Source organism: Cariama cristata, unplaced genomic scaffold (assembly GCF_000690535.1).
Source record: "Cariama cristata isolate BGI_N322 unplaced genomic scaffold, ASM69053v1 scaffold17448, whole genome shotgun sequence".
NCBI classification, from domain to species: Eukaryota; Metazoa; Chordata; class Aves; order Cariamiformes; family Cariamidae; genus Cariama; species Cariama cristata.
The window spans coordinates 1-26,188 of NW_009631843.1; the positions used below are offsets into that span (position 1 = coordinate 1).

A 26,188-nucleotide genomic window follows, 5' to 3' on the forward strand; every position below is an offset into this window, starting at 1 on the left:
CTTCTCTGAGAGATGGACCCCATCAGCCCTGAATAGACCAGGTTTAATGGTTGCCAGCCATGAAAAGTGAGATCAAAAATGCAATAGTACTATTCCCATAAGAAAACTTTGGTTACTAATGACAATCTTGTGATTTCAGAATGTTTCAATAATGAACCAAAAGATGTGGATCCCAATGAAGATTGTGACTGTAAGTAATAAAATAGAACTGCACTTAGATTGCCTTCTGCTGGCTTTGGATACATACTGATGACTATTTTAAGGGTGCCAGAGTTTAAAAAGCATTGGAGGTGTCCTGTAATGAATCTTTTCAAAGCAAACATTCAACCAAACACTTGGAAAAATGATAAAAGAGGTGTGGTCAGCTACCCAGATGTAAATGGCCAGACGTAAATGAGGCCTTCTCCTTATTTCTAGCTTTGGTCACTCTCCTTAATACTGTGGGCTTTGTTGTTGCCTTTATTCTTCAAGCGGCACCAGGTGACAAGCATCAAAGTGTTTCCATTGCATCTCATTTATTAATGTACTCAGTTAAATGTTCTCTGCACCAAATATCAATAATATGTATTGTTTTCCTTTGCTCATGCTCTCTCCAGCTTGCGATAGCTGTGTAATTACACTACTGAAGGATTTGAGCACAATAGGTGATGAGCTTCAGCTGATTAAGTCTCAGCTGCAAAACGTCCATGCGAGTACCCACACACTGGAGCAGATGAGACGTCTGGAAACACGCATCAAGGACTTACAGGTAGGCACACATAAACAGAAAAGTGGATTTCAAATTAAGCAGATAAGAGCTGAACCTAGGAACTTATGCCATCTTTTTGTCAGCTTGCAAGGAAACATCTATCAACTATTGATTTCAAATACCAGATACTGACAGCAATGGCCTTCACCTGTATAGAAGACAGCTGTTGTTTCCATGTCATGCTCTGAAAGAGAATCAGTATCTCTGCTTTTTCTGGTGTCTGCTCACCTTGAAAGCTGTATCTCTGAGGTTGCCCTATAGCTCTGTCTTTTTCCAGCACTTCATGTCTCTGCATTACCAAGAAACCCCAACATTCCAATTGCCAATACCAAAATTCATCGTAAAAAAAAATTGTTCAGTTGGAACAGCAGTTTCTATACTCACAGATAAAAAAGCCCGGGTTTTGGGCAGCAATTGGTTAGCCTTCGTATTAGTAATGCTGTGTCTGTTTACCTTTGGTAAAGATCTAACCCAGTGAATTTTTGCTTTTTGTCTCTTGTGTGTGGCTGATTTATTGCATTTTTTTCTTTCTTTCTTTCTTTCTTTTCAGGTCTTATTGAACAATTACCATTCTGTTGTTCACAATCAGGGTTCAAAGGCAGATGAGTTGGAGACGGAATTCATTAACCTGAATCATGATGTAAATGCTCTCCAGGAAAAGGTGATTTACCAAATCGATTTAAAAATACAAATCTCTTGACTACATATTAGCGTGCTGTATCCAGATATTTTTAATCTAATCAGTTTTTTCCCTTGCTAGGCTGAGATGAACTACAAAGCAGCTGAGATATTATTTAATAATTTTGGCCAAACTCATCAGAAAGGAAAGGATTTGGTTTCACGAATACAAATAGTTGTCAACAATATAGAAGGTAAAAATAGTTTCTAACTCTGTAACATGTTTTCCTTTATGGAGTCTTTTCAGTTCGTTTACAATATTCTTAATTAAACATGAGAGGTTTGCTTAGAAAACAACTTCATATATCAGAATTTAGACATAGCTCTGGAATTCACTCTTCCTATTAGAAATCTAATATATAATGTCAGTTTAGGACCCTACCTTCCCTATGTAGTGAATAGGGACGGAGAAGCTTTACCACAGGGACATTTAGAGCAACAAGTTGACTATCCTGACTTTAGTCTGGTTTAGTCTGGGTTGCTATCATAGGCTTTTTAAAGTTAGAAGCTTAATATTATTGCTGTGAACTTGATCATTTGGGAGAAATTTCAAGCCCGATGCCACCTTACTAGCTCTGGTTGTGTGACATGAGATATTTTTCAGCTTAATACAATTAATGCAAAATGGATCTGCTTCTTTAAGGAATTCAGGAATAGGCATGTCTTTTTCAGAAAAGAGACTAGCCCTGTCATTTGTGTCTTTTGCATAGGCTTAAGCGCATCCTCTCTGACTTTGACAATACTTTTTTTCAGTGCTCTTGGAACAAATAGCTGGTACAAATGCAGAAGGTAACAACTTGCCCTTGGGAGATGCTGCCAAAGAACTGGCCGAAGCTCAACGCATGATGATGGAGATGCGAAACCGCAACTTTGGCCAACTTCAAGCAGAGGCAGAGAAGGAGCGAACAGAAGCTCAGCTGCGTAAGGGCTTGTTCCCTCAGCTTCTTACTCTCTAGAAAGATCAATCTTAAATCTGAAGCATTATTGATTGTTTGGGATGGAGTGCAGGGAGGGACATTTTGCAGTGTATCTTTGGGATCTGTAGCGGTCATTAGATAACAGGAAAGTGGTAGCTCTGGAGGGGATTTAAAGGCATTTTTAGTTTGTTATGGAAGACACTGAGTTGAGCTGGGGAAGAAACCCAGTAGATCCTTCTTTCATAACTAGATCAATCTCAGTAAAATAAAGACATAGCTGCTCCTAATATACTTACGCAGTGCTTCTGTGTATTATTGTATCTAGGCTATGGTACATGCAGCTATTTTAGAGGAATTACAGGTATAATTTAACAACAGATTTTCAGAGGCTGCTAAAGTAGTCCAAGGACCAGATCATACAAGGATAAGGAAGTTGAGAAGTTCTAGTTGCACTAGTTGTACTCCCTTTTATGTTCTCTGCATGTGTTTGACGGGGACATTCAGAAACCTGATTCCAGACATTAGAGACAGCAAGAACAGCAAAGTCACAAGCTTATCTCCTAACCAGGGACATAGTTGAAGAATGTGAAACACCTTACAAGTGATAGTAATTTCCCCTAACTCTTTGGACTTTGATCCCTACCTCTGAATAACTCTTCTGTATCGTATCTTGTAAGAAGTGAAATAAGCACTCTTAAGAGTGTGATTCATTTGACCTCTTTTATGTTTCTACCTTTTTTGAGATTAAATGTACCCCTATCTCTTCATTGATTACAGAGAAAGCTTTGATGACTAGCATAGATGTAGACATCTACATTGTAGATGAATTGTTGATGAAATTGTTAGTTCCATATAAAAAAAAAAATTCAGTATTTGCAGATCATCTTCATCCTTACTTAATTTAGAAATAGCCAAATAAATGTTTATCTGTGCTCTGTGTCTACAGCAGCAAACTAGTAAGCAGATTTGATCCAGTGAGATGCTGAATAGCATCTCTGCTGTAGTCACGCTGAAATTAGCACTGCAAAGGATGCACAGTATTTCACACAACCACAACTTTCTAGTCCTAAATGTCAAGCCCTTTTGAAGGAAGTTTGTTCTGGTTCCCTTCTCCTCTGAACAAAACTTTTCTTTCTGGTCCTGATACTGCAGTACTGGCACATATTAAAAATGAACTACAAAAGTACCACCGAGAAAATCATGGGCTTATTAAAATTGTGAGGGATTCATTGAATGAGTATGAATCCAAAATCACAGACCTTCGTGAAGCTCTGAATGAGGCGACGGGACAAATCAAGCAGGCTGAAAACTTAAACAGAGATAATGGAGTTCTGTTGGAAGACATTAAGGTAATGTTGGGGTTCGGGAGAAGAAAGTTAAACCTCAGGAGATACGAAGTGCTTTTGATTGCTGCTTTTGACTTTGCAAAGCCAAGTAGCACTGATTCTTTAGACTTTCGCCAAGGTCTCTTTCCATGTTTTGATGTATGTATGGCCAGGTATAAATGTAATCTACTCCCGCTTGTGGCCTCTTTATGTGACCAGGACAGTGTCACCAAGACATAGCTCTGATGAGAGTGGGAAAGGAAGGTCTCTACCTAGCCTTTCTCTTCAGCTGCCACTAGCCTTTTTGTTTTCTATTCTAGATCAAACTCCTGATGCCGATGTACTTTTTGTAATAAGTTCCTTAAAGTATTTGGCTTTAATAGCCATGAAAGATGAGAGCAGTAATGTGTGCAATACTGTTAAATTATTTGGGATTATTATTCTACAGAACTGCTTCTGAGGTCTCGTCAGAAAGGTGACACGAAATAGCTATCATTCCTGAGCACTGCTTGATTTTTAGAGCTCGTGAAATAGTACAAGAAATAGGACACATTCTTTTAAATTAATTGTGGTTTTGCTGAAATATATCCCTGTTTTAACACACTCATGTCCATCCAGTTTGGTAACACTGCTCAAACAAAAGAATTTCTGCATTCAACTGTCCCTTTCAATATGCAATTGTACCTTTATGTGCATGGACTGTACATACGTGTGCCACATAAGTATGCACAGTTGTGTTAAAAGATGGATGCATCTGTACAAGTCATAGATCTCGTGATACAATTCTCTGGTAGAGAGAGATTTGACACATTACAATGACAGAAACCCAACTGAAGAGAGCTAAGGCATCTTTACCTGCAACACCACTTACCTGGCTGTGTTTGTGGTGTGCCATTACTCTAGAGCTACGCTGTGGATTGTCACAGGGCTGCTCTAGACCAAGGAGCTTCATTTCCCTCAGAGCTTTCAAGAGGATAAGGTGCAGAGGTTTCACACCCCCTTTCTAGTAAGATCCCGAGATGAAGGGGTAGTGTAATCATTTTATTTCTGCCTTTGAGAGAATGGAAAAGATCAGGGTAGTCACCAGGGAGCTGTTTTTAAAGTTTCCAGGTTTGAAGTTTCCAAGTTTGAGAGATCAGACACTTAGATGATCTGTCTTAGCAGTTTATCTCAGCTGACCCGTATTACTTTGAGTGCTAATAACTGAATTACTGTAGCCTGCTGCCCAGCTATATGCTGTAGTACTGCAGACTCCTGAGTTTTCTCACTCTTCTAATCAGTAGGATAACATTAGTCCCTGAACAGTATAGGCATCTGATTAACACAGAGATAAGTATCTTTGGTAAATCCTACTGCAAAGTAGATTAGGTAGATATGGTTTTCCTTGCCTCTCGTTTTTAACCCAATCATGTTATTCAACCTTTCATTTTTCCTCAGAAAAGGATTGAGGAGACAAATGTACAACAGAATGGTATCTTGGATATTCTGAGCTCTGCCCGATCTTCCCTGACACAGGCCAACAGTGTGCTTGGATTATTGCAAAAGAGCAAAGAGGTATAGTTAACCTTCTTAAGTTAAGGTTAAAAACCCCAATATCTTGCTGTCACTGTAACAGGTGGCATAGCTCAGTGGCTAGGACATGGGGCTTACCTGAGCCTCACAAAAAGGGAAGGATCTCACAGCTCATCGTGGATGCAAGAGGGGCCTGCCTGCATGGCTTTCTGTAAGAGAAGCTTGTTGAGGGTTGTGATGTGTCTGAAGAAAACACTGAGCTGCAGATACTTGAATTTGGGAGAATATCTGTGAGAAATACCAGAATTGATTGTGTGCTATTCTTTTATTTCTGGGCAATTGCTTTTAGCCACTGTCAGAGACAGGACACTGGGCTAGGAGGGTCTTTGGTCTGACTCGGTTTTTACATAATGGGTCTGGAAGCATAATGTAATGACTAGCAGTTGTTTCCAGTAATCTGTAGGGTAATTTGGAAGGGAATGTTTTTCCCCTTGGTCTCCTCAGGTGCAAGGCATATGTAACACTGAAGGAGACAAGGACAAAATCAAACATGTATGGATACAAATAAAATTTTATCTTTATAAACCCATAGGAATATGAAAGCCTGGCTGCTCAGCTGGATGGAGCAAGGAAGGATATGAATGAAAAGCTGACAAATCACTCCTTATCAGCAAGCAAAGAACCGTTGGTGGTGAGGGCTGAGGAACATGCCAAATCTTTGCAAGACTTGGCAAAACAACTGGAAGAGTATGTTGCCATTCCTGTAAAGGAGCAATTTTTGTACATGACATCCATTGTTGCAATGCTGTCTGTAACTTCGCTTGCTTTAATGATCAAAGTTAGAAAGAAATTCAGTTTATCTTTCTCTGCTTGTTCATGATGTACAGATGTTTTCTTTTCTTTTTTCCCCACAAACCAGGTCTTCCTGTATTTTTCCTTCCCCCCCCGCCCCCCCAGAAGTGAGGACTCCCGTAATACAGTTTTATATTACTGCACTAACACTTCATTAACTTCTTATTAACATAAGAAAATCCTCATCCACAGAGTGGGAATATGTTTAGAATATCTTTTTTGTAGTGTTATTTCCTGTACTCGTAGTCAGGGATACTTTTATGACATCAATAAATTGGGGCAAATAATTGGAAGAAATGCTATCTTGGCAGTCTTCAGACGCACCTGTTTAGCATTAGTGAGGAAAAGACTTCCTATAGTTTTGTCATCTTTCAAGGGATCTTCTAGAAAGGCAAAAATATGATATGCTTGATATGAATGAAGTGTTTCTCTCTCCATTACTTGTACTTTACCTTGAAATTATGAGTGAGGTTTTGGAGGCATTCTATGGTACCTCAGAACAAGATGAAAAAAGTGAAATCCTGATTATTTTTTTTCCCCTGTGTAAATTGTTTGCATTTCGTCATTACACCAAATAGAAACTCTCAAAAAGTTAAATTCCAAACTACTTAACTCAGCTGGAAAAATCTTGGTTAAGAAAAGAACACTTTCATTAATTTTTTTCTTAGTTTTCAGTGTGATTTTTTTCCATTAAGAAGACACTGTTCTCACAAATACAAGGCAGCTAATACTAGGCAGCACCAAAGCTCATGAGGAGTGGGTAGAAGAGATTTTGTCTGTTGTTTCTGATTCCAGAGCTGCTGCGCTGGTTCTTGGGGAAAACACAAGAGATCTTGTAGTTGCTCTATCTTGTGCTCCATCTGCTGCTCCTGTAGGATGCTGGAGCAGCCAGAAATGTTCTGGAAGCTGCAGTTCTCTGAACCCCTCTGAACTGAAGTGTATTTGGGGGTCTGTGATCGAGGTGGCTTATTGGCCTTGTGCCTTGGTAAATTCTCCCTACCATCTTAATCATTTAAAGACTGTTTTGGGGGCCTAAAGTTGTGCTTTTCCAGGCACCTGAACTTTTCCCATCTTCTGAAGAATCTTTCCATATTGATCTGCCTCTGAGTTTGGTATTTTTGCAGAATGAAATTACAGATCTAACTGAAAAACATTTTTTGTATTGGCATTACGTAGAAAATACTAAGTTTGGGTCTGTTCAGAATACTTCTCAGAGTCTTTGCATAAGGCTGCATTTTTCACTCTGTTTCCCACAGAATAAAGAACAGTGCCAGGAAGGATGAGTTGGTAGGCTGTGCTGTGGAAGCTTCTACTGCCTATGACAATATTATTAATGCCATCAAAGCGGCAGAGGAAGCAGCCAGCAAAGCTGGGAATGCAGCCGATTCAGCTTTATTGGTAAGTACCTGTAAGCGGCCAAATGATGGTAAACTTGTTACAACTAAAAAATTTTTTTTTTTTTTTTTTTTTTTTGCTGTCAGAGAGGCACCAAAATCAAAGACCTGGGTGTCTTAGCATGCCTTATTTGTGTCTGGCCATTATACAAGTTGCTATTCTGCATGTTCGTAAATTAGTCCTGGTTCAGCACTGAACAGGCTAGTTACTGCCCGTCTGATGAGGCTATCCATATGAATACTAACTGTTCCTTTCAGTGCAAAATTAAGACATCTGCCTAAGGCAAGCCTGGTAATCACTGAAGGTGGTTTCAAGTATTCTCTTTTACTTTGCACTAATAATACCCACAAGCTCTTCAGCAGAGGAGTAGCATCTAACAGCTGTGTGCTAATAATCTATTCCTAATGCCCCAAAATCTGTCAGAAGTTTGCTAAAGACCAAGGTTATATTATGCTTAAATTAATCTTGATGATTGTTGTTAAAGTTGGTGTTCTTCACATGAAATCTCTGGCCTTTTAAAGTGGTTTTTTTTTTTCTTAAACTGGGTTGGGCTATCTCTTTTACTCTTTAAATTTTAGTATAATTATTAAAGCAATCTTACAGTACCATGCTTCTATTACCAGACTGTGAAGAGAGAAGACGTATCAGGAAAAGCTGCAAGGTTAAAAACTGAGAGCAGTACACTCTTGAATCAAGCACAGGACACTGAAAGGACATTGCAAGGTACTGAGAAAGAAATGTTAGCACAGCATGAGAAGCTTTCATTGAACCATAAATTTTCACAGTTCAGCAAAGCTCTGCAGCACATATTTAACCAGAAGAGGCCAGTTCAATTACAATGGCACATCTTGTGGTGGTTATTTCCAATGGCAAAAAGGCAAGAAAGTAGATTTCCTACTTCTGCTATGCTCTACACCTTTGCAGTACTCCTGTTCAGCAAGTCCTTTGCCTTGGACTTGTTTTGCGGTGCATTCAATGCTCAGTGGCATCTGTCCAACAGAAAGGTGGTATTTTTGTTTAAAATTCATACAGGGCATTCACTGTTTTGCAGCTATTGGTCCAACCCTTGAAGACATAAAGCAAAGACTTGATGTCGCTGATGGAAAGAAGAATACCCTGCAAATTGATCTTGTCACTCTTCAAAATAATCTCAATGGGATAAACAGAGGTTAGTTACTTACTGATCACTGCTGGTTTGCCTCTTTCATCTATTACTATAAGAATCTGCGCATGCATTTGTGTGTGTTTCAGATGACATCGACGGCATCATCACCAGTGCAAAGAACATGGTAAAAAATGCCAAGGATGTCACGACTAATGTATTGGATGAACTGCTCCCAATTCAAGCAGATGTGGAAAAAATGAAGAGCACCTATGGAAGCACACAGAGTGCTGGCTTCAGTAAAGCACTGATGGAGGCAAACAATTCAGGTATTGCAGGTGCTATCTGAGACCTGCCAAGTCACTGTTAGGAGAACATGGTCAGTTTGGCAGCAGAAATTTTAGTCATCCATAAGTTAGGCATCTAGCCTAAGCTAGTATTCTGAGCTTCCTTTATTGCCAGTAGAAAGGGACAGGTACAGCAGAAGGTGATTCAGGCCATCCTGGGGTATGTGTTAAAAGCTGATACCATGTCTGATCTCTAAAGACTTGGAGGCCAGTGACTAGCAGGGTACCCCAGGGCTCAGTACTGAGGCGGATCCTGTTTAACATCTTCATGAATGACCTGGATGACGGGGCAGAATGTACCCGCAGCAAGTTTGCTGATGGGAGTAGTGGGTGACACACCAGAGTCATGCTGCCATCCAGAGGGACCTCAGGCTGCAGAAATGGGTGACAGGAACCTCATGAAGTTCAACAAGGAGAAATCCTGCACCTGAGGAGAAACAACCCCATGCACCAGTATATGCTAGGGGGTGGCCAAGCTGGAAAGCAGCTTTGCAGAAAAGGACCTGGGGATCCTGGTGGGCACCATGTTGAATGTGAGCCAGCAACGTGCCCTTGCGGCAAAGGCTGAAACACAGGATGTTCCCTCTGAACATCAGGAAGCACTTTTTACTGTGAGGGTGACCGAGCACTGGCACAGCTTGCCCAGAGAGGTTATGGAGTCTCCGTCCTTGGAGATACTCAAAAGCCATCTGGACACAATTCTGGGCAACTGGTTCAGGGTGGCTGTACTTGAGCCCAGAGGTTGGACAAGGTGAGAGCACATCCCTGTCTGTTCTATTTAATATTTTTTTTTTCTGGACCTGAATTTATCTAATATGTTTTTAGAAGTGCTGATTCTGTCTGCTTCTGCAAACACCTTTGGCCACAAATTCCAAGACTACAATAACCTCTGTATAAACTGCTAGTTTCAGTGAGACCTGCCTAATACTGTAGGACTAATGAAAACAGTTCTGTCATCACGCTGCTCACTGCTTTTCTGATAATCGTGGAGTGATATCATATTTTTGCATCTGTTTTTCTCCCCCTTTCTATCATCAATGATTTTTTTTCTTTCATTGCAGTAAAAAAACTGACAAACAAACTTCCAGATCTGTTCAGCAAGATCGAGAGTATCAACCAACAACTGATGCCAATAAGCAACATCTCTGAGAATGTAAATCGCATAAGAGAGCTGATTCAGCAGGCAAGAGATGCTGCCAATAAGGTCTGTCCTGAACATTGCAATCATGCTTGACCTTAGTGGCTTGGACACACAGCAGTACTTTTGTTCCTCTTTCTAAATAATTTTGTTAAAATGTGTGTGAAAGACCAGACATAAATTTAATTCAACAGCACCACCCAGCACTTAAAGCAACTGTGGTGATGGGAAGCATAATAATTTGTATGTAAAAATGAGTGGATGCAATAGCATCCTGCTCCATCCTCCTCTCGTAGGGTTTTTTTCCAGGGCATCTCTGCAATACTTATCTGTACAATAGCCTCTTGCCTTGCAAGGTACGTTGTGGTGGCTTTCACTCTGCAGCTTAGAGGCAGAGCTCTCCACCCACGCATGGCCAGTTGAACACTGACACTGCCAAAGAAGTTGTGTAGCCCTGTGCTCTCATGTCTCCAGCTGCCTCAAGATGTTAGGAGTCGGCTACTAGCATCTTCTTATTAGTCTGCCCTTTCTCCATTTAAGCAAGTGCTGTAGTTGCTGAAGGGATAGTGTGGTCTCAGGTCCCTGAGAAGCATCCCTGAGGTCATCACAAATAACCTACGGTTACAATGAATAAGAGGAATCTGTGACCATGGTGTAAATAACTGTAATGGGACGTGTCTTTATTAATATCAGAGGTGCATTATAATTTCCAACAGATAGTCAAGTCCGGCTAAGTGAAGCATCAGGATGTGTATGTAGACATCTAAATAATTCACAGGCTTGCTCTTTAAAGCTGCAGGGCACATCCTTCCCTGTCTGTGTATTGAAAGTAACAATTACTTGACAGAGGCACGGTAAGCGTTGATTAATTGATGTCTGGAGTAAAAAAGTGCTGTGTTAAGTGATAAGTATTGATAATACAGAATACTGTATTATCCAGTCTGTTTCCTAATTATATCATTTGGTAGGATGAGAGTCCAAATCTATAGCAACTGATGACTGTAACATGACTAGGATATGTAATAGGTTACTTTGCAATTAAACACAACAGTGAAATAAGTAGGAGTAGTAGCAATAGATAATTATAACGTACTGCACTGTGTTTTTCTTAACAGGTTGCTATTCCTATGAGGTTCAATGGCAGCTCTGGTGTAGAGGTTCGACCTCCAAGCAACCTTGAAGATCTGAAAGGCTATACTTCACTTTCTTTCTTTCTCCAAAGGCCTCAGACAAGACTAGATGCCCCCCAGAGGGCATCAAATAAGTTTGTACTGTACCTGGGTAATAAAGATGTAGGTATATTTTGATATTTAATCTGATTTTTAGAACAGACAACACACTTTGAGAAATGGATGGGAGATGATTTATTTTCACTGAAGTTTATAGCTGCCTTTGGCCCGTTTCTTTATAATTGCCGTTATATGGTAGCAGAAGTGTTTTGTTCATTCCTCCACCAGCAAAGTAACTTCTTGGGTGACTGACTGCTTTGCCCTTTGATGCTTTGCTGTTTTGTTCCTTTGGAAGTTACTTTTCTGTCATGGATACCATCACACAGTCTTGTCAGAACTGACAGTTTCTGCAGCAGTCAGCACAAACTCAGCCCAACTCCTGCCTCAGAGCTTTGACTCTTTTCACAATATAAGTCACTGTGAGTTTCTCTGTTTAAAAAAAAAAAAAAAGGATCATTTCAGTTTTAAAATTCAGTCTCTCAGCTCTTAATTTCTTTCTCTTCTGAATATGCAGAATAATACAGACCTGCTTGTGCATTCAGGCTTCCTCAAGCACCATCAAACATTTTAAAAATTTCCTGCCTGCAGATCCTAACTATGTATTTTTAAGTCTTGTTATCTGACAGCAGCTGTGTCTGTAGTGAGTCTTGTGCATACACAGAAGGCTGTTTAAAGGTAGTTGTTCTACACTGGATGTCACCTTTTTATCCCTTGAATATCTGGCCAGGATATCTGTTGACAGCATTTTATCGTTACTTGTGAAATATGGTATGTTGGAGAAATAAACTGTGAATTGTTTGGGAAAACAACTGCTTCCAGTCCCCTCAGTAGGAACCATTGTCCTTCGCTGAATGTTGTTCCAAACACCTTTGTTATTTCACGGATGTTGAGTCTAATTTTTAGTAAAGGTGTCGTTTTTGTGGCTTTAGCTGGGAGATGTCACAAATGTGAACATTATTTTAGCTACTATTATTATAAAAATAAAAAGCCACACATGGCTTTTCAATTAATTTAGAACTATATTCACTGAATCAGTGCAACACATTAGTTATTGAATCAGTGCAACATGTAAGATGACTATTTTTTCTTCCCAGAACTGATAAACTTAATAACAATTCTCATTAGGTGAGTGGATATCTTGTGACTCATGCACAGTATGATGATGTCTCTGAGGAAGTGCTGCTGTATTTTACCTTCATTAACATTAATCATTTATTAATGATTATTTGCTTTGCTATTCTTAGGCTTCCAAAGACTATATTGGTATGGCTGTGAAAGATCGTCGCCTTACTTGTGTCTATAACCTGGGAGATGGTGATGTAGAAATAGATGTGCAGTCATATGTAACTCAAAGTGAAACTGAGGAAGCCGTTATGGATCAAGTTAAGTTTGAAAGGTATAAGATCCACAGTGCACAACAATCTTTTCCAAAACCTGCTAAGAACATCTTTTATTAGTGTGATGTGATATTTTGCCTGTCTCTTTTGGTTTTAGGATTTACCAGTATGTAAAGCTGAATTACATCAAAGCAGCAACATCAACTTCTCCAGAGTATGAAAGCCCTTTGACTGCAAGCAGTGGTGGCAGTGACACTCTCCTAAATCTTGATCCCAGCACTGTTGTCTTTTATGTTGGAGGATACCCACCAGATTTTAGGGTACAAAGAGTTGCTTAGTCTTCTAAAGAGAGTTCCATGTTAATCGTTCTGTCGTTCTTACAAGTAAAGATTGGAACTAGCAGTCTTTCAAAGGCTCTGTAAAAGTTTATCCATGTCAGTAGGAATAGGTGGGATGCAAGGAGATGCTGCTTCCTACAGAAGCTGCCTGGCTTGTAGTATGCTAAAACTGAAAGAAGGGAGTATGATGGTATTTCATCTGCCAAGGACAGCATGAAACCTGTCCAGCCCTGCTAAGTACTATTCCCAGTCCATCCGTATGACTCCACTTTAAATTGTGCTTCAGTACTCCTGGGGAGGTATCAGATGGTTTAGATCTTACATACAAAGATATAATAATTTTATGATATTGAGAATGCCATATTCTGTTTCTTATTAATATTTGCAGTAAGTCCTAGCAGTTGCATGTCAATGTAAAATTTTGTCAGCTGATGTTGACAGAATGTTTTTGATGACACTATTTTGCAGCCTCCGCATAAGCTGGACTATCCTCATTATGAAGGCTGCATTGAATTAGACAACCTGAATGAGCATATTATCAGCCTTTACAACTTCAAGAGGACATTTAATCTCAATACTACTGAAGTGCAGCCCTGCAGAAGGTATGATATAAATACAGAAGTGTTCCACAGTTCTGTGATTTTATCATTATGAATTCTTGTCTTTTTACATCCAGAAGAATAACCACTGGGGCTAAACTGGTGATTTTTTCCTAACTCTTGGTCATTACTACATTTCTTAGAGAAAATCCTCAGTGTTGGTATGAGTCACATCTGTGGCAATCTCAGTCCACTGGCCAAGAATTTAAATGTTATAATACCCAGACATAATTCATGGACCAATATATTCAGCTCTTTTATAAAGTAAATATTACATTAAGTGCAAAAAAAGTCAGTCACTAATGATTTCCTCTGTAAAGACAATATGCGAAGCCAGTGGAAGGTTTTCTCTTTACTTGGGTTAGATCAGAACTCGGCCATATTAGTGCCCCTGTACCAAATGCTTTAACTTAAGCTTTTTTCAAATTATAATGACAGTAAGTCCCTGTGGTAGTAGTTTTTGCTGTCATATATTCACATCTGTGACATTGAATTATTACAGGTATAAAGAAGAGACTGACCAAAGCTATTTTGAAGGCACTGGTTATGCCAGTGTCACACTGAAAGAACCAGATACCCACAGCCCAGTACGCTACGAGCAGACAATTGAGACTACTGCAGATGAAGGCATTGTGTTTTTTGCAGCAATTGGGGTAATTTGTGGAATATTTCTGTCTGTTTTGTAGTCCAAGGACATTTTTAAAAACTTCACTTCCTCGAGAACATGTTAGATTTAGTAATACTTGTAAGGAGATTTCTTAAAAATGCTATTTTTGTCCATGTGGGAGAATAGGAGATTCTGCTGTATGTTTAATGCCATATGGTTTAGTTTTAGGTAGTCCTGTGAGGAGCAGGAAGTTGGACTCAATGATCCTTATGAGTTCCTTCCAACCTGAGATATTCTATGATTCTGTAGTGGCTGCTGAATACTCACTTTGTCAAGGCTGAGAAAAAAATCATTCCAAGTAGCTCCTCTGTTAGGCCATGCAGAGAATTCAGAACTGGGGACGGGCAAAGAGGATGTAATTTGAATCAGACCAATTTTGAAAGAATGACATCCTCCAAAAGTGGAAATGCACTCTTCCCAAATCTAGCTGTGGGTGGTACCAGAGTAGGGAAGAATTTAGAAAGTGACATGGTGACTTATACCTGTAAAGGTGCTCAAAACAGCAGTGATGCTGCTTATCTAATAATATTATAGGCATTTTTGCAGTCACTGTGACATGTCCTGGATAATTTCGCAAAGCTGTAAAAAGTCAGGAGACATCTGGAAATGACAAAAAGTCCTCTAGAGATTTGGAGAACACATCTGGAGCTGATACCAGATCTGTTTATAACAGTTTAAAGTAATTATGGTGGATTATTATAAGTTTTAGTCTGCTTTGTGTTACCTTTTCCCCCAAAAGCTTTATTGAAACAACTAGATAGCTTCATTAAAATTATTCACATGACAGTGAAATGTATGTGAAATGTTGGCAGTTTAATTGTGGTGGTGTTTTGTTTTTTGTTTTTTTACTGCAGGATCAGTTCATCAGTGTGCTCATTAAAGATGGTCATACAGTTTTTAGATACAAAGTTGGCTCTGAGCCTCCAAAAGAAATAGAAACCAATGCAACTGTAAATGATGGAACATATAAACAAGTATGTCATTTTAAACAATCAAGTGATCATTTTTTATAAAAATACACATTAGCTGAAACTAATCATCTTGTTGTAAAGTTTCATTCTGAAGTTTTCTTTTTGTGTTGAGGGGATCAAGCTGTTGGGGATTAGTTTGGAGATGTGAAAATGAATCTTTCTACTGTCATGCTTTTCTGTGAATAAGTGCAGTTCTAACAGAAAATCAGCAAAGAAAAGAACTCTTTGACAGAGCATTGCTTTATTTAGACAGCACTGTTTACATTGCAATTATTAACATTATTTTTGTACTTAGATTAGTGTTTTTACCACCTAAGGGTTTATTTCTTCAGGCCAGGCTGATCTTTATAGAGATTACTTTTTCGTAGTCTTTTTGTTGTTGCTTGTCTAGTTATCTTCAGCTGTTTTGTAGAGCTACTAGAGTGAAATTGTAAAGACATTGTTAAAACCTTTGATTGCCACGTTGATTCATTCTCATTTTCCCCCTTAATACATCTCCAACTGAATAGTGTAGGTCACAGGGTCTGCTGGAGGGAGTCTTTATGCCATACTGGGTCGAGTTACTGGCGAGTTACTAGGCCAGTTACTAGCTGACTGGCCTAGTCTTTGTATCAGGCAGCACCTTCTGAATCTTCAACTGCAAATAGAAGGCAATATCTGAATGTTAGGTGAGGCGTATTTTTAGGGCAATCTTCCTGAGGAAAATAAAACCTCACCTTCTATTTAGATAGTAGAGCATTTTCCTTTGGCATTTGCTTTGGCTAAATGCCCAAATTCTGCAAAGTACCTTTGAACTACTGTGGTTACTCTGGATTTAAGACAGTAGTAAACAAGTGGAGGGGGGGGAAAACCCAACTGTGTCCTGCTCTGTGGAAGTACTTTTAATCTGCTAAATTATTTTTGTTTCTGTGGAGTGAAGTAATTGTCATTATTCACCTATTTCAGATTCATTTGGTGCTTGCCCGAAGTAAGAATACTGTTCATGTCAGTCCCGATATTAAAGCCAACATAAATGTCTTCCCTTTCACTAAGTACTACCTAGGTGGAATTCCACCTTCTCTACGGGAACGGTAAGTAGCTATAAAAAGACTAATGCACAGGCTTTGTGTGGAAACTCCATCTAAACTCTTTCCTTAGGCAATTTCTTTGACACTCTGCATTTGTTATCTTATGTGATATGAAAATAACCAGTGTATAATACGTGATCATAATCTGTGATTTTTGGCTAATGGTGAGATCTTTGTTGGAGCGTATCCTGAAGACTGGGTTTGCTCAGCATGAAGTATGTGTGTGCAAGAAAGATTGCTCTTGTTCTGTTTTTCTATTTCTTACATTGTCAGCATTTACAGGCTACTATACTGGCGTGTGCTTTGAAATACCAGGCTTCTGAACTCTTTTTCCTTCCACTCCCTGAAACCAGCTTTAATATATCCACACCTCCATTCCGGGGCTGCATGAAGAATGTGAAAAACCCTAACACTGCATCTGTTATTTTTGACGAGACTGTTGGTGTCAGCAAGAAATGTTCAGATGACTGGAAGGTAACTAACAAAGTTCCTTAAAAACTTCTGCTGGAGTTCACAGAATGTGGTTGGTCTATAAATCCTGGACCATTACGTTTTACTTAGGTCAAAAATTATATTTGGTTAACGTGTGATGGTAATAAAAGAACGTGGGCTTGGCATGAAGATATGGAAGAAAGGAGACTCCACACCTACTGTGATAGCTTGCTCCAGCACATAGTCCACCCTCTTAATTAATACTGTGTACAATTAAGAATTCATATTTACCATGTAAACTTGTTGACTTCCAGTTGCTGTTATTGATTAGGCCAGAATACTTAGTTACTTAATACTGCTCGTGATCTTTCTTCTCACCATGCTTCCTTATTAAGTGACCTCTCAACCTTTTTTCTTGAAAGAGCTAAGCAGACTCTACTTCCACCAAAGTCTCTGATTGTAAGGCTATTGCTCCACTCATCTGATTGTTTAATAATTATTTTCTGTGCACCCCTGAGTTTTGCCATGTTCTTTTTAAAATGGGACAATGAGATGTTTCAGTCTTGGCTTAACCAATGCTGCATGGAGAGATGAAAACTACCCTTCTGCTTCTGCTTACTGCTACTTACATGGTGCATGAACCCGTTTGCCCTTTTTACTGTGGCATTGAACTGAAAGTTTGTGCTCATTTGCTTTCCTTTTATGGCATCCAAACCTTTCACAGAGCAATTTGTTTGCAGGCCATTTCCCTATGCAGAGGATCTGACCTTCATTCTCTCTCTGCATCTGTATAACTTCTCATGTATTAAAACGTGTTTTGTTCAAAAAGGCCCAGGTATATTCTGTCCCATGACTCACACAGTTTCAGTTCTGTAGCTCATCTGCACAGCTCCGTACTTCCAAACCATTCCCCCAGCTGTTCACTTGTGTCCCCAAATGTGAAAACTTTCAAAGTCATCTTGTCAATGCAAAGAGTAGCTAGAGACGAACAGCTCATTATACTCAGCAAGCCTCATCTCCCTTTACAGTTTCTCAGATAATAGTTAATGCTGGTGAAACCAATTCAGTCGATCTGTTCTGTACTGAAATAACTGTACTTGCAGTTTGCCTTGTGCTTGGTTTTGACAGGAGTTGGTCACAATTACGTTGAGTAAGGCAGTTGTTGTCCCATGTTGCCATTTCTTCTGATTAAAAGGAAAATCACTGAAAGCATTTTTATTTCTCTTTCAGCTCATCAGATCTGCAGCTTTCTCCAAGAAGGGAACACTGAGCCTGAATGCAACAGGTTTCCCATTTCCCAAGGATTTCCAAGTTGGCTTTGGCTTTCAGACCATGGCATCGACTGGAACACTCTTAAATTACAATCTATGGGTATGAAACATGTTCAACTTAGAATATGTGATTGGTTTTATTTCTGGATCAGTCACGTCTGTTTGTGACTCTGTCACTTTGGCATCAGTTTGTGTCATAGGTCTCATGAAGATTCCTGTATTTTAAGGCAAGAAATGGCTATTACAATCATCTTTTGAGCATGGCATCTTTATGTCGTAGGCCAAAGAAATGCATCCTGGCAGTTTCTTCACTCAACCAGCGAGTAGTTTGACAAGTAACTCAGCTTTGAACTTGAGACTTCTGCAGAGTAGCTCATGCACCATAACACGACCATCCCAGTAAGATAACCGTTGCCTAATACAGTTGGCTGGAAATTTTCTGTGGAAAAACTGGCATTCTGCCCACACAGAAATGTTACCATGATCAAATATGCAGAGGAAAGGGGTTGATTTTGGCCATGTTCCCTCAGAAAGCAGGGAGGTTCAAGCAGAACCCCATTCTTGCTGGCTGGAGGAGTTAAGAAGTGAGTGCACACCAGGCATTTGAGAAGCGGAGAACTGAATCCTCTCCTTTTAGTAAAAATAATTTAAACAAATATTTTAAATAACTGTTTGGTATTCAGAGTGCAGAGGTATTTTAAAACAGGAACTATGCTAATCATGCAGAACTTGGCATAATATCTGGTACTAGGTGACTAAGAAATGCAGTTTTAGTGTAAGAAAATTTCTTTCCCACAAGGGACCACTGAGAACTGTATTAATGGCAATATCAAGAAGAACTAAAGGCACTTGCATTTACCTGATCATTTTGTGCGATTCTTTTGTAGCCTAATATTCTTACCATCTTTCTGAGACCTGACTTTGTAATTGCAAAGATGGGAGAGAAGGAAATCAAAGTGGAAAAGAAATACGAAGACGGATCAACGCATTATGTGACAGTAATAAAAACAGACAACATGTGAGTCCAGTTCTTTATCTGATTATTTTATGTTGTGGTTGGAGAAGAAGATGAAAATTTTGTGTGACTTGTTCTTTGGGTGCACAGCTGAAAATGGCCTCTGCTAGCAAAGGATACTGCAACAATGAAGCACAGGGAGATTTTTGATCTATGAGTGTGCATGTCGGTACCTGTGATGTTTCATCTATACACCACTACGCATGTCTTTTATAGATTGTGTGAGTTTTGACTGCTTGTCAAACTGGAACTTTGGAGCTCTACCCCTTCACATAGCCTTTACATGTGTCACTGTAACAGAAGTGGTTCAAGGCTCAGGGAAGAAGCTAATACTGTGTCTGTTTTTTCAATAATGATCTGTGATGCAGATATCAGAAGAGACAATTTACTGAAAAGCTCCTAAATCATATCGATCTCTGTGGAACACGTAAAATGTTAGTTAATGTGGAAAGTTTTGAACGATTGGCTATAACTTCGGGTAATTATAACTTAATATTATCTGTACTAGCTCTGGCTAACATGTCAAGTGCACCGTTTTGACACAATGGATGAAATCCTGTCGCATAGTTGTCAATGACAGTTTTTTCATGAATTGCCATTGGATCAGGATTTCACTGTCAGACTGAAGTACTAGCTTCAACTCCGGCTCAATACCTACTACTGAAAAGCAGAGCAGTTTCACAGCAGTCAATGAGCACGTACTGAAAAAATCCCAGATGTAAGCTAATGAAGCTTTAGCATAATGATAATGTAACAAGAAAACACATCTGTCAAATGGTTCTTTTTTATATATATATTTCATTTAGGTTCATAACTGGTTTTTTAGATTTCATGCTTATTTTTATTCACTTTCTTTCAGGGTACGTCTGCTGGTTGATGATGAGTCAGCATTAGCATCAGTTGACTCTCTCAGAGCACGAGCATTAGTTGAACCTATAAAATTTGGTGGAGATAATTTTGAAGGTTGCATCTCAAACATCTTTATAAAAAGGTATTTGGCCTAGAAAGAATTTTGTTTCATGCATTTTGGCCTGTTTTCCTTCTTTAGCCATATTAAAATCACTTTTTGCTAAATTGCTCTACATGCATGAAGCCTTCATGAATGCATAACTGCTGCCCCCAAATATTCTTTCATTCGGGTAGATTATAAGTGGTATCGAGTTGTACTTAATCTGCTGTTCAGATGTAATGAAATGTAGTCTGAACCATACCTGTTTAGTAGTCTTCTAATCAAAGAATGAACGCAACAGAGTGAATTGGAAGTGTCCCAACAAGGCATCCAGAAAGATCTGCTAGATCGTATCATTATAGCTACACAGGGAGGTAGTTGATTAAATCGGTACTTTAACATCAGGTCGCTGGGAAATCTATTTTATACAGAACACGTTTTTACAATATGTTGTTGATTATGCTAAAGAAAAGGAATGCTGTGTCACAGCACTCACTGCTTTCATCACTCCAGGGCAGATCAGCTCCCTCAGGTCCAAAATCTCATTAATTATTCTGCAAAGACTGGTGTATCCCTTGGAGCATGCCGCAAATATGAGAACCTTGAACCAATGCTGCTGAAGGAATTTAAAAATCCTCTCAGGTTTAAGATGCTCAAGGTATGCTTATTTTTACTGTCATCTTTGCTCCATACTGATGCCAAGGCTTTGTCTGCACAGCCATGGTTTGTGGAACTGAGATTCAGATGTTACTATTTTCCTTCCATCTCACATCTCAAGCAAGTTCTTTCTGTGTTGATGTTCCACATTAAACCCATACCTGTCCAGAATGACAACAGCTTCTCTCTCATTTAGAGAAGGCTGTTCACTGCCTCAGGTGGGAACTCTTAAACGTGTAGATTGAAATTTTTTTTTTTTTTTCCATGTGCACGCATAGTAAATGTTTCAATTTTGTCTTACAGGTACAGAATGAAAAATACCTTGATTATTTGAAAACCACTAATGTGCAAAACCACCAAAAGCACATTTTACCAACTCAGTCAAATGTCAGCAGTGAAGCGTATCTCCTTGGAAACACCCCCAACAGTTTCATGTCCTACATGTTTTCGCCACCAGCATCTGCAGACAGGTAATACAAATGTTCTCTGTTCTCCTCCTAATACTTGGATTGTCAAAGCTGCTTGAATCTTTGGGTAATAAGAGTTAGGATTTTCTTCTTGCTTATGTCTTAGGGCATAACAGAAGAGTGGTTCTAAAGGTTCCGGCATTTTTTTTTCTGTGCTAACATTTACCCAAACTGCGTAGATTGACTTGGATGTGGTGGACAGTTACACTGCAGATTGATGCCAAGTCCTAAGCCTGAATATCTCAACTTTCATTCACATTCAGAAATGCAGGCAATGTAGAAGACTATGATTCCACCCAAAAGCTATTCTGTATTTCACAAATGGAGTTTCACTGGCATTTTTCTGAAGAACAGAGAGAATACAACTAACAAAATAGACCTATATTTGAGTATGCTTACTTTCCACTACAGGTTACATTTTTCTGTAGATGTACGGACTCGATCATCAAGAGGATTAATAGTTTTCATGGAGGAGGTATCTGAGGACTCTTATATGGCTCTCCACATTTCAAAAGGACGTTTGGTCCTTTCGCTTGGCTCTGGAGGAAAACGAACCAAAATCAAAACCAGTCTTAAATACAATGATGGGCAATGGCACACTGTAAGTAGTATGGCACAGGTACCATGGTGAAACCACAACTAGCATTCAGCAGGCACAGCCTAATGAATCTGTAAGGTATTAGAAATTGCATTTTGGTCATCTGAAATCAATTCCTATGCATGAAAGTTCACGTGGTTGACAGGTCTGTGTTATGAGAGAGCTTATAGAGACTGATGGTCCCAGCATGTTACTTTCAGTTGAAATATTTCAACAATATGGTGTTTAACGTAAAGAAAAAACAAATCTCCAGTATCTTTCATGGGCCCTGGGTTTTTTCATTCTGTTGTGTTTGCACCCTGCAAAGGTGGTCTTCAGCACAGATGGGAAGAATGTCCGCCTTGTTGTCGATGGTCTAAGGGCCCAGCATGGAAGATTAGCAACAAATTCTGCCGTCAGCATTAAACCACCAATCTATGTGGGAGGGCTGCCATCACCGAAAAGACAGGTAAATAATTGACATGTCCACCCCCACACACTCCCCATGCTGTACTAATTACATGTGAAAGTGTTCATAAGCAGGACTGCCATGTTGAAAAGGTTTGGGGGATATTTCCAAGCACTGAATGAGCACCATCTATGATGGGTGTTTGCAGTTGTTCATTACAGATCTTCTTCCTCACCTGTTCATACAGCTCTCAGCTGGACCCATATTGCTGAGACACTGATGACAACCATGTACTGTTTTCATTTCTGTTCTTTAAAAAATAGAAAAGACCAAAGTCACATTTGTAATTCCAGGAATACCCTTTTCCCACAGAATATTTACCTCAGTGGATTAAGCAATAATCTGTAGAGAAGCAAAGGAATCCTTCTCATTAAGGAATTATAAAGGTAGAACTGGATTTTAATCTGAAATAAGTGTGGTTCCTATTACTTTCAAAATTGGACAATTAATGATGCAGGGCATTTTATGGAATCAGATTTAATGGAATTTAATCAGATTTTATGGAATCAGCCTCTTAGGAAGGGAAGGGTGTACTTGAGATTTCACAACTCCTGTTGTGGTGTCTTTTTGACACATCTTGGGGAAGTATATGTTCTGCAAGCAGGAGTTATGTTAACTCAAAATCAACTGTTACTTTCATGTTTTAAGCTCTTTTTTTAAATTTTGGAATACCTTTTCACTGCCTCAGAGATGGGTTTTAGGTGCCTTTAGTGCCAGCTGGCTTTTTTCAGTCCAACAGTACAAAAGAACTAATGGGTATTCTTACTAAAACAATTGCCAGCATGCTTTAGTATTCATGTTTTGAAATATGCTTTCAGAATATACCAATGAACAGTTTCAAGGGTTGCCTGAAGAATTTTAAGATGAATGGAAAAGTCATGAATGCACCTCAGCAAAAAAATGGCATACTTCCATGTCTGGATGTTCCCATGGACACGGGGATTTATTTCTTTAATGAAGGAGGATATGTCACCATTGGTAAGCTGTGAAGAGATTATGGTATATGGAATTATGTCTTAAGAGTGTATGTGTAAGGATTTTTTTTTTATTTATTTTTTACATGATTTTCCAATTATCTCCTCCTATGATCATTCCTCTACCCACTGTTTAATTCTCCACAGGTAATTTGCTGATGGGCTTGGATTTTAGGATCATATTTACCATTCGACCAAGGAGTTCAACAGGTTTACTCCTCCATGCTGGACGCAAGCAAGACAACTACTTGACTATTTACATGGAAGGAGGAAAGGTAAGTGCAGGCTGTGTTTCCATTTCAGCAGGGGGAATTCTGACCTTGAACTCTGGACTTAGGTGTTACATTTGTCTCTAGGTATAATGTTATTCCTCAGAGTTGTTTAAAACCATCACATGGAAAATTGAGCATGTAGCCTGTCTCTGTGCCTACGCTAGCAGCTTCCATTATGTGCACACTAGTTTACACATGCTTTCTCCACAGAGGTCAGCAGTAGGGCACAGCCTTAATTTTCTCAGGCTTCTGAGCCCTTGTAAAAACCCACTGGGGTTTTGGCCAGAGGCTACAGAACTCTGTGGCTTATTACCACTCTGACATCCATCATCGTGCGGCTGTACCAATGCAGCTCTGTATCCACGTCTGTTACAGACCTTGAGCAGTCTTGCTTTGCGTTAGCATCTTCTCCTCTAGTTGATGGGGGGTGATGATTATCACTTGCTTTTTCAAAATGTCATCGTAAATTGTCAGGCTGCAAGCCTCATGAGTGAATTATGAGTACTCCAAAATTGTGTGAAAGGCCAGAGAAATGTTTTGCAGAGATTCTCTCAGGAGATGCCAAGCATGTAGATGATGAAAGGAAAGGAAGGCCTAGTAGGAAAGACCTCATCTCAGGGAGATTATGTCCAAAAAATTAACATAATTTTGTAAGATCGAGAGGGAGAGACAGAAGTATATATTTATGCTTGTAAAACTTGTCAGATATTCTCTCCCTTGATCCTATTAGGGAAATTTACTTTCCTCTTGGAGGGGATAATTTCTGAAATATGTATACAATGATTGTGGGACTTAAAACTAGGTGAAACCCAGCCATCACAAGTTCAGCAAATTACTTCAAGTACTGTATTTTTCTGTTGTTCTTTTCTTTGACATGGTAACTTAAAAGATAACTTTTTTACAGGTCATTGCTGCTGGAAATAATGGTGCTGGAGAATTTCAGACATCAGTCACACCTGAGCAACCTCTGTCTGATGGACAGTGGCATACTATTGCAGGTATGTTGTATCATACCAGTTCTTCTGAAACGTTGAAAGGACAGTGGGCACAGAGCACTGCAGCTCCAGATTTTTATTAATCATTTCACTTCTGTTTATTCTGAGAATACTCTTTAGAAAATGTAAGTGTCTTGTGTTAATTCAAGGCTTTACATAAGAATGGGGTTTTGGGTTGTATTTAGCCCCAGAGTACCTAGATGTGTCAATCTGACTTTGAATTAAAATAAAACCTATTTTTCCTATGAGTTAAATTTCAAGACAGATGCTATTTAAAAGTAGTGCCATATTTAGTTGATTCTTTAACAGGGTTGAGAAGGAGTACTCATTTACCTGCTTCTTTGCAGTCTCTCAGAAGGCGAACACAGTGCAGCTAGAGGTAGGCACACAGAGTAACTATACTACCGGCCTTCCACCCTCTCCTCCTAGACGTGTGCTTCAGCCACTCTACTTCGGCAAAATTCCAGGTAATATTATTGCTGCTTTTTTTTTCATGTATCTACTTGGCTTTTTTCTGTTCCAAAACAAAGGTCCCGTTCATGTATGTAGTTCTATATCATTTCCCCTCTTTTAAAAGTCTTGCAGTGATTAATGTTCTTTAAAATCATTCTCATGTTATTAATTTGATCTTTCTACCTTGTTTTTTGTAGCAAATTTGGACACACTGTGGCATCCAGTTAAGGACCCATTTTTTGGCTGTCTTCGGAATATTAACATCAACGACAAACACATCTCCACCAGGAGAATTTCAGAGGTTCATGGTGTAGTGAGTTTGCACGGGTGCCCGGCAAAGTAACTTTGCCTTTACGGTACTTGTACACGCATCAGGTTGGGTCTGCTGAAGTACTGTGTGAATTTGGGCAAGGTGGCTTCCCCTTGTGCTGATCACCATGTCCCTGTCATCAGGCTGGTTATTCAGAACAGCCGGTGAGCAAATGCATCCTCTGGATGTGGACTGCACCAAAGCAAATTAAACGTATTTGCTTTGGTAACCTCCCTTTTAAATGTTATTCATTTCCAAGGTAATCCATTGTGCCTTTTGAAAAATATGCAGAAAATATCATTGTATATACCCTACTGGGCCAGATTCTGCTCTCACCCACAACAGCATAGACTTGAGTAACTGCAGTGTCTCAATTTTGGAAATTTGCCTTAATGCTGGTCATCTTGAGAGCAAATTTGATCCACTAATATAAATAATTTTATAAAAATATAAATCTCATGGGATTTATGTTTATACAGAAATGTACATTAATGTTAAAAGTAATAATAATAATATAAATGGAGTTTGAAGCACTTTAAGGAGTGAAACTCTGGGAGTTTGTTACAACGCTAGGAATTCTGGGGCCAAATAAATGCTCTTAAATGTTCTTAAAATCATCCATTGTCTTGTTTGGTTATTTTAATTTGGTGTTTCTTTTATGCCCTTTTTACAGGCTGCTAAATCCTGCTTGCTTTATGCAAATATTTCTGTAGCTTTAAGAAGCTGATTTGCCTGACTAAACAGGAGTCCATCACTTCTGCTTATTAGAATTTGGTTATATAAAAAACTCAGAGCGATTTTTCTTATAATCTTCAGAGCCAGAAACTCTCCTCCATAGGCTTTTTTTTTTTTCTAATTAAATGAAGTCAAGTTATATTAGGAACAGCAGTTGCACCTGCTACAGTTATGTAGTATGAATTGCAGGACTAAACCAGCAAAACTGGGTTTTTTGACATTCAAATTTTTATTTTGTACCTGATCATGACCCTCGGTGGAGAGAGAGGGACCCAGTTTGCTTTATTCTTCTGAATACAGGGCTGGAGTGAATCCACTTGAGATGGCTGCTTCTTCCACTGTCATTCAGAAGTAGCGTTTTGATAGTTACCTTCCCCCCACCCCAGTTCC

The 26,188-nt window shown here is 39.2% G+C and overlaps 1 protein-coding gene across 1 annotated transcript; it reads left to right on the forward strand.

The window, feature by feature from the left end:
• Positions 1 to 139: 139 nt before the first annotated feature.
• LOC104166268 (laminin subunit alpha-3-like) lies at positions 140 to 25,092 on the forward strand (the record flags this gene model as incomplete). The annotated part of the gene is made up of 33 exons (XM_009706141.1): positions 140 to 190; positions 597 to 748; positions 1,299 to 1,409; positions 1,509 to 1,620; positions 2,180 to 2,347; positions 3,496 to 3,692; positions 5,106 to 5,222; positions 5,773 to 5,927; positions 7,289 to 7,430; positions 8,051 to 8,150; positions 8,479 to 8,595; positions 8,679 to 8,858; positions 9,938 to 10,080; positions 11,130 to 11,306; positions 12,488 to 12,639; positions 12,738 to 12,900; positions 13,387 to 13,520; positions 14,020 to 14,170; positions 15,039 to 15,158; positions 16,101 to 16,225; positions 16,576 to 16,696; positions 17,885 to 18,025; positions 18,813 to 18,943; positions 19,800 to 19,931; positions 20,403 to 20,547; positions 20,856 to 21,016; positions 21,425 to 21,614; positions 21,919 to 22,059; positions 22,878 to 23,037; positions 23,181 to 23,308; positions 24,210 to 24,303; positions 24,648 to 24,767; positions 24,951 to 25,092. Coding segments are annotated over 33 exons (4,573 nt in total), but the record flags the coding sequence as incomplete, so codon positions are not given.
• Between the last annotated feature and the right edge of the window lie 1,096 nt (positions 25,093 to 26,188).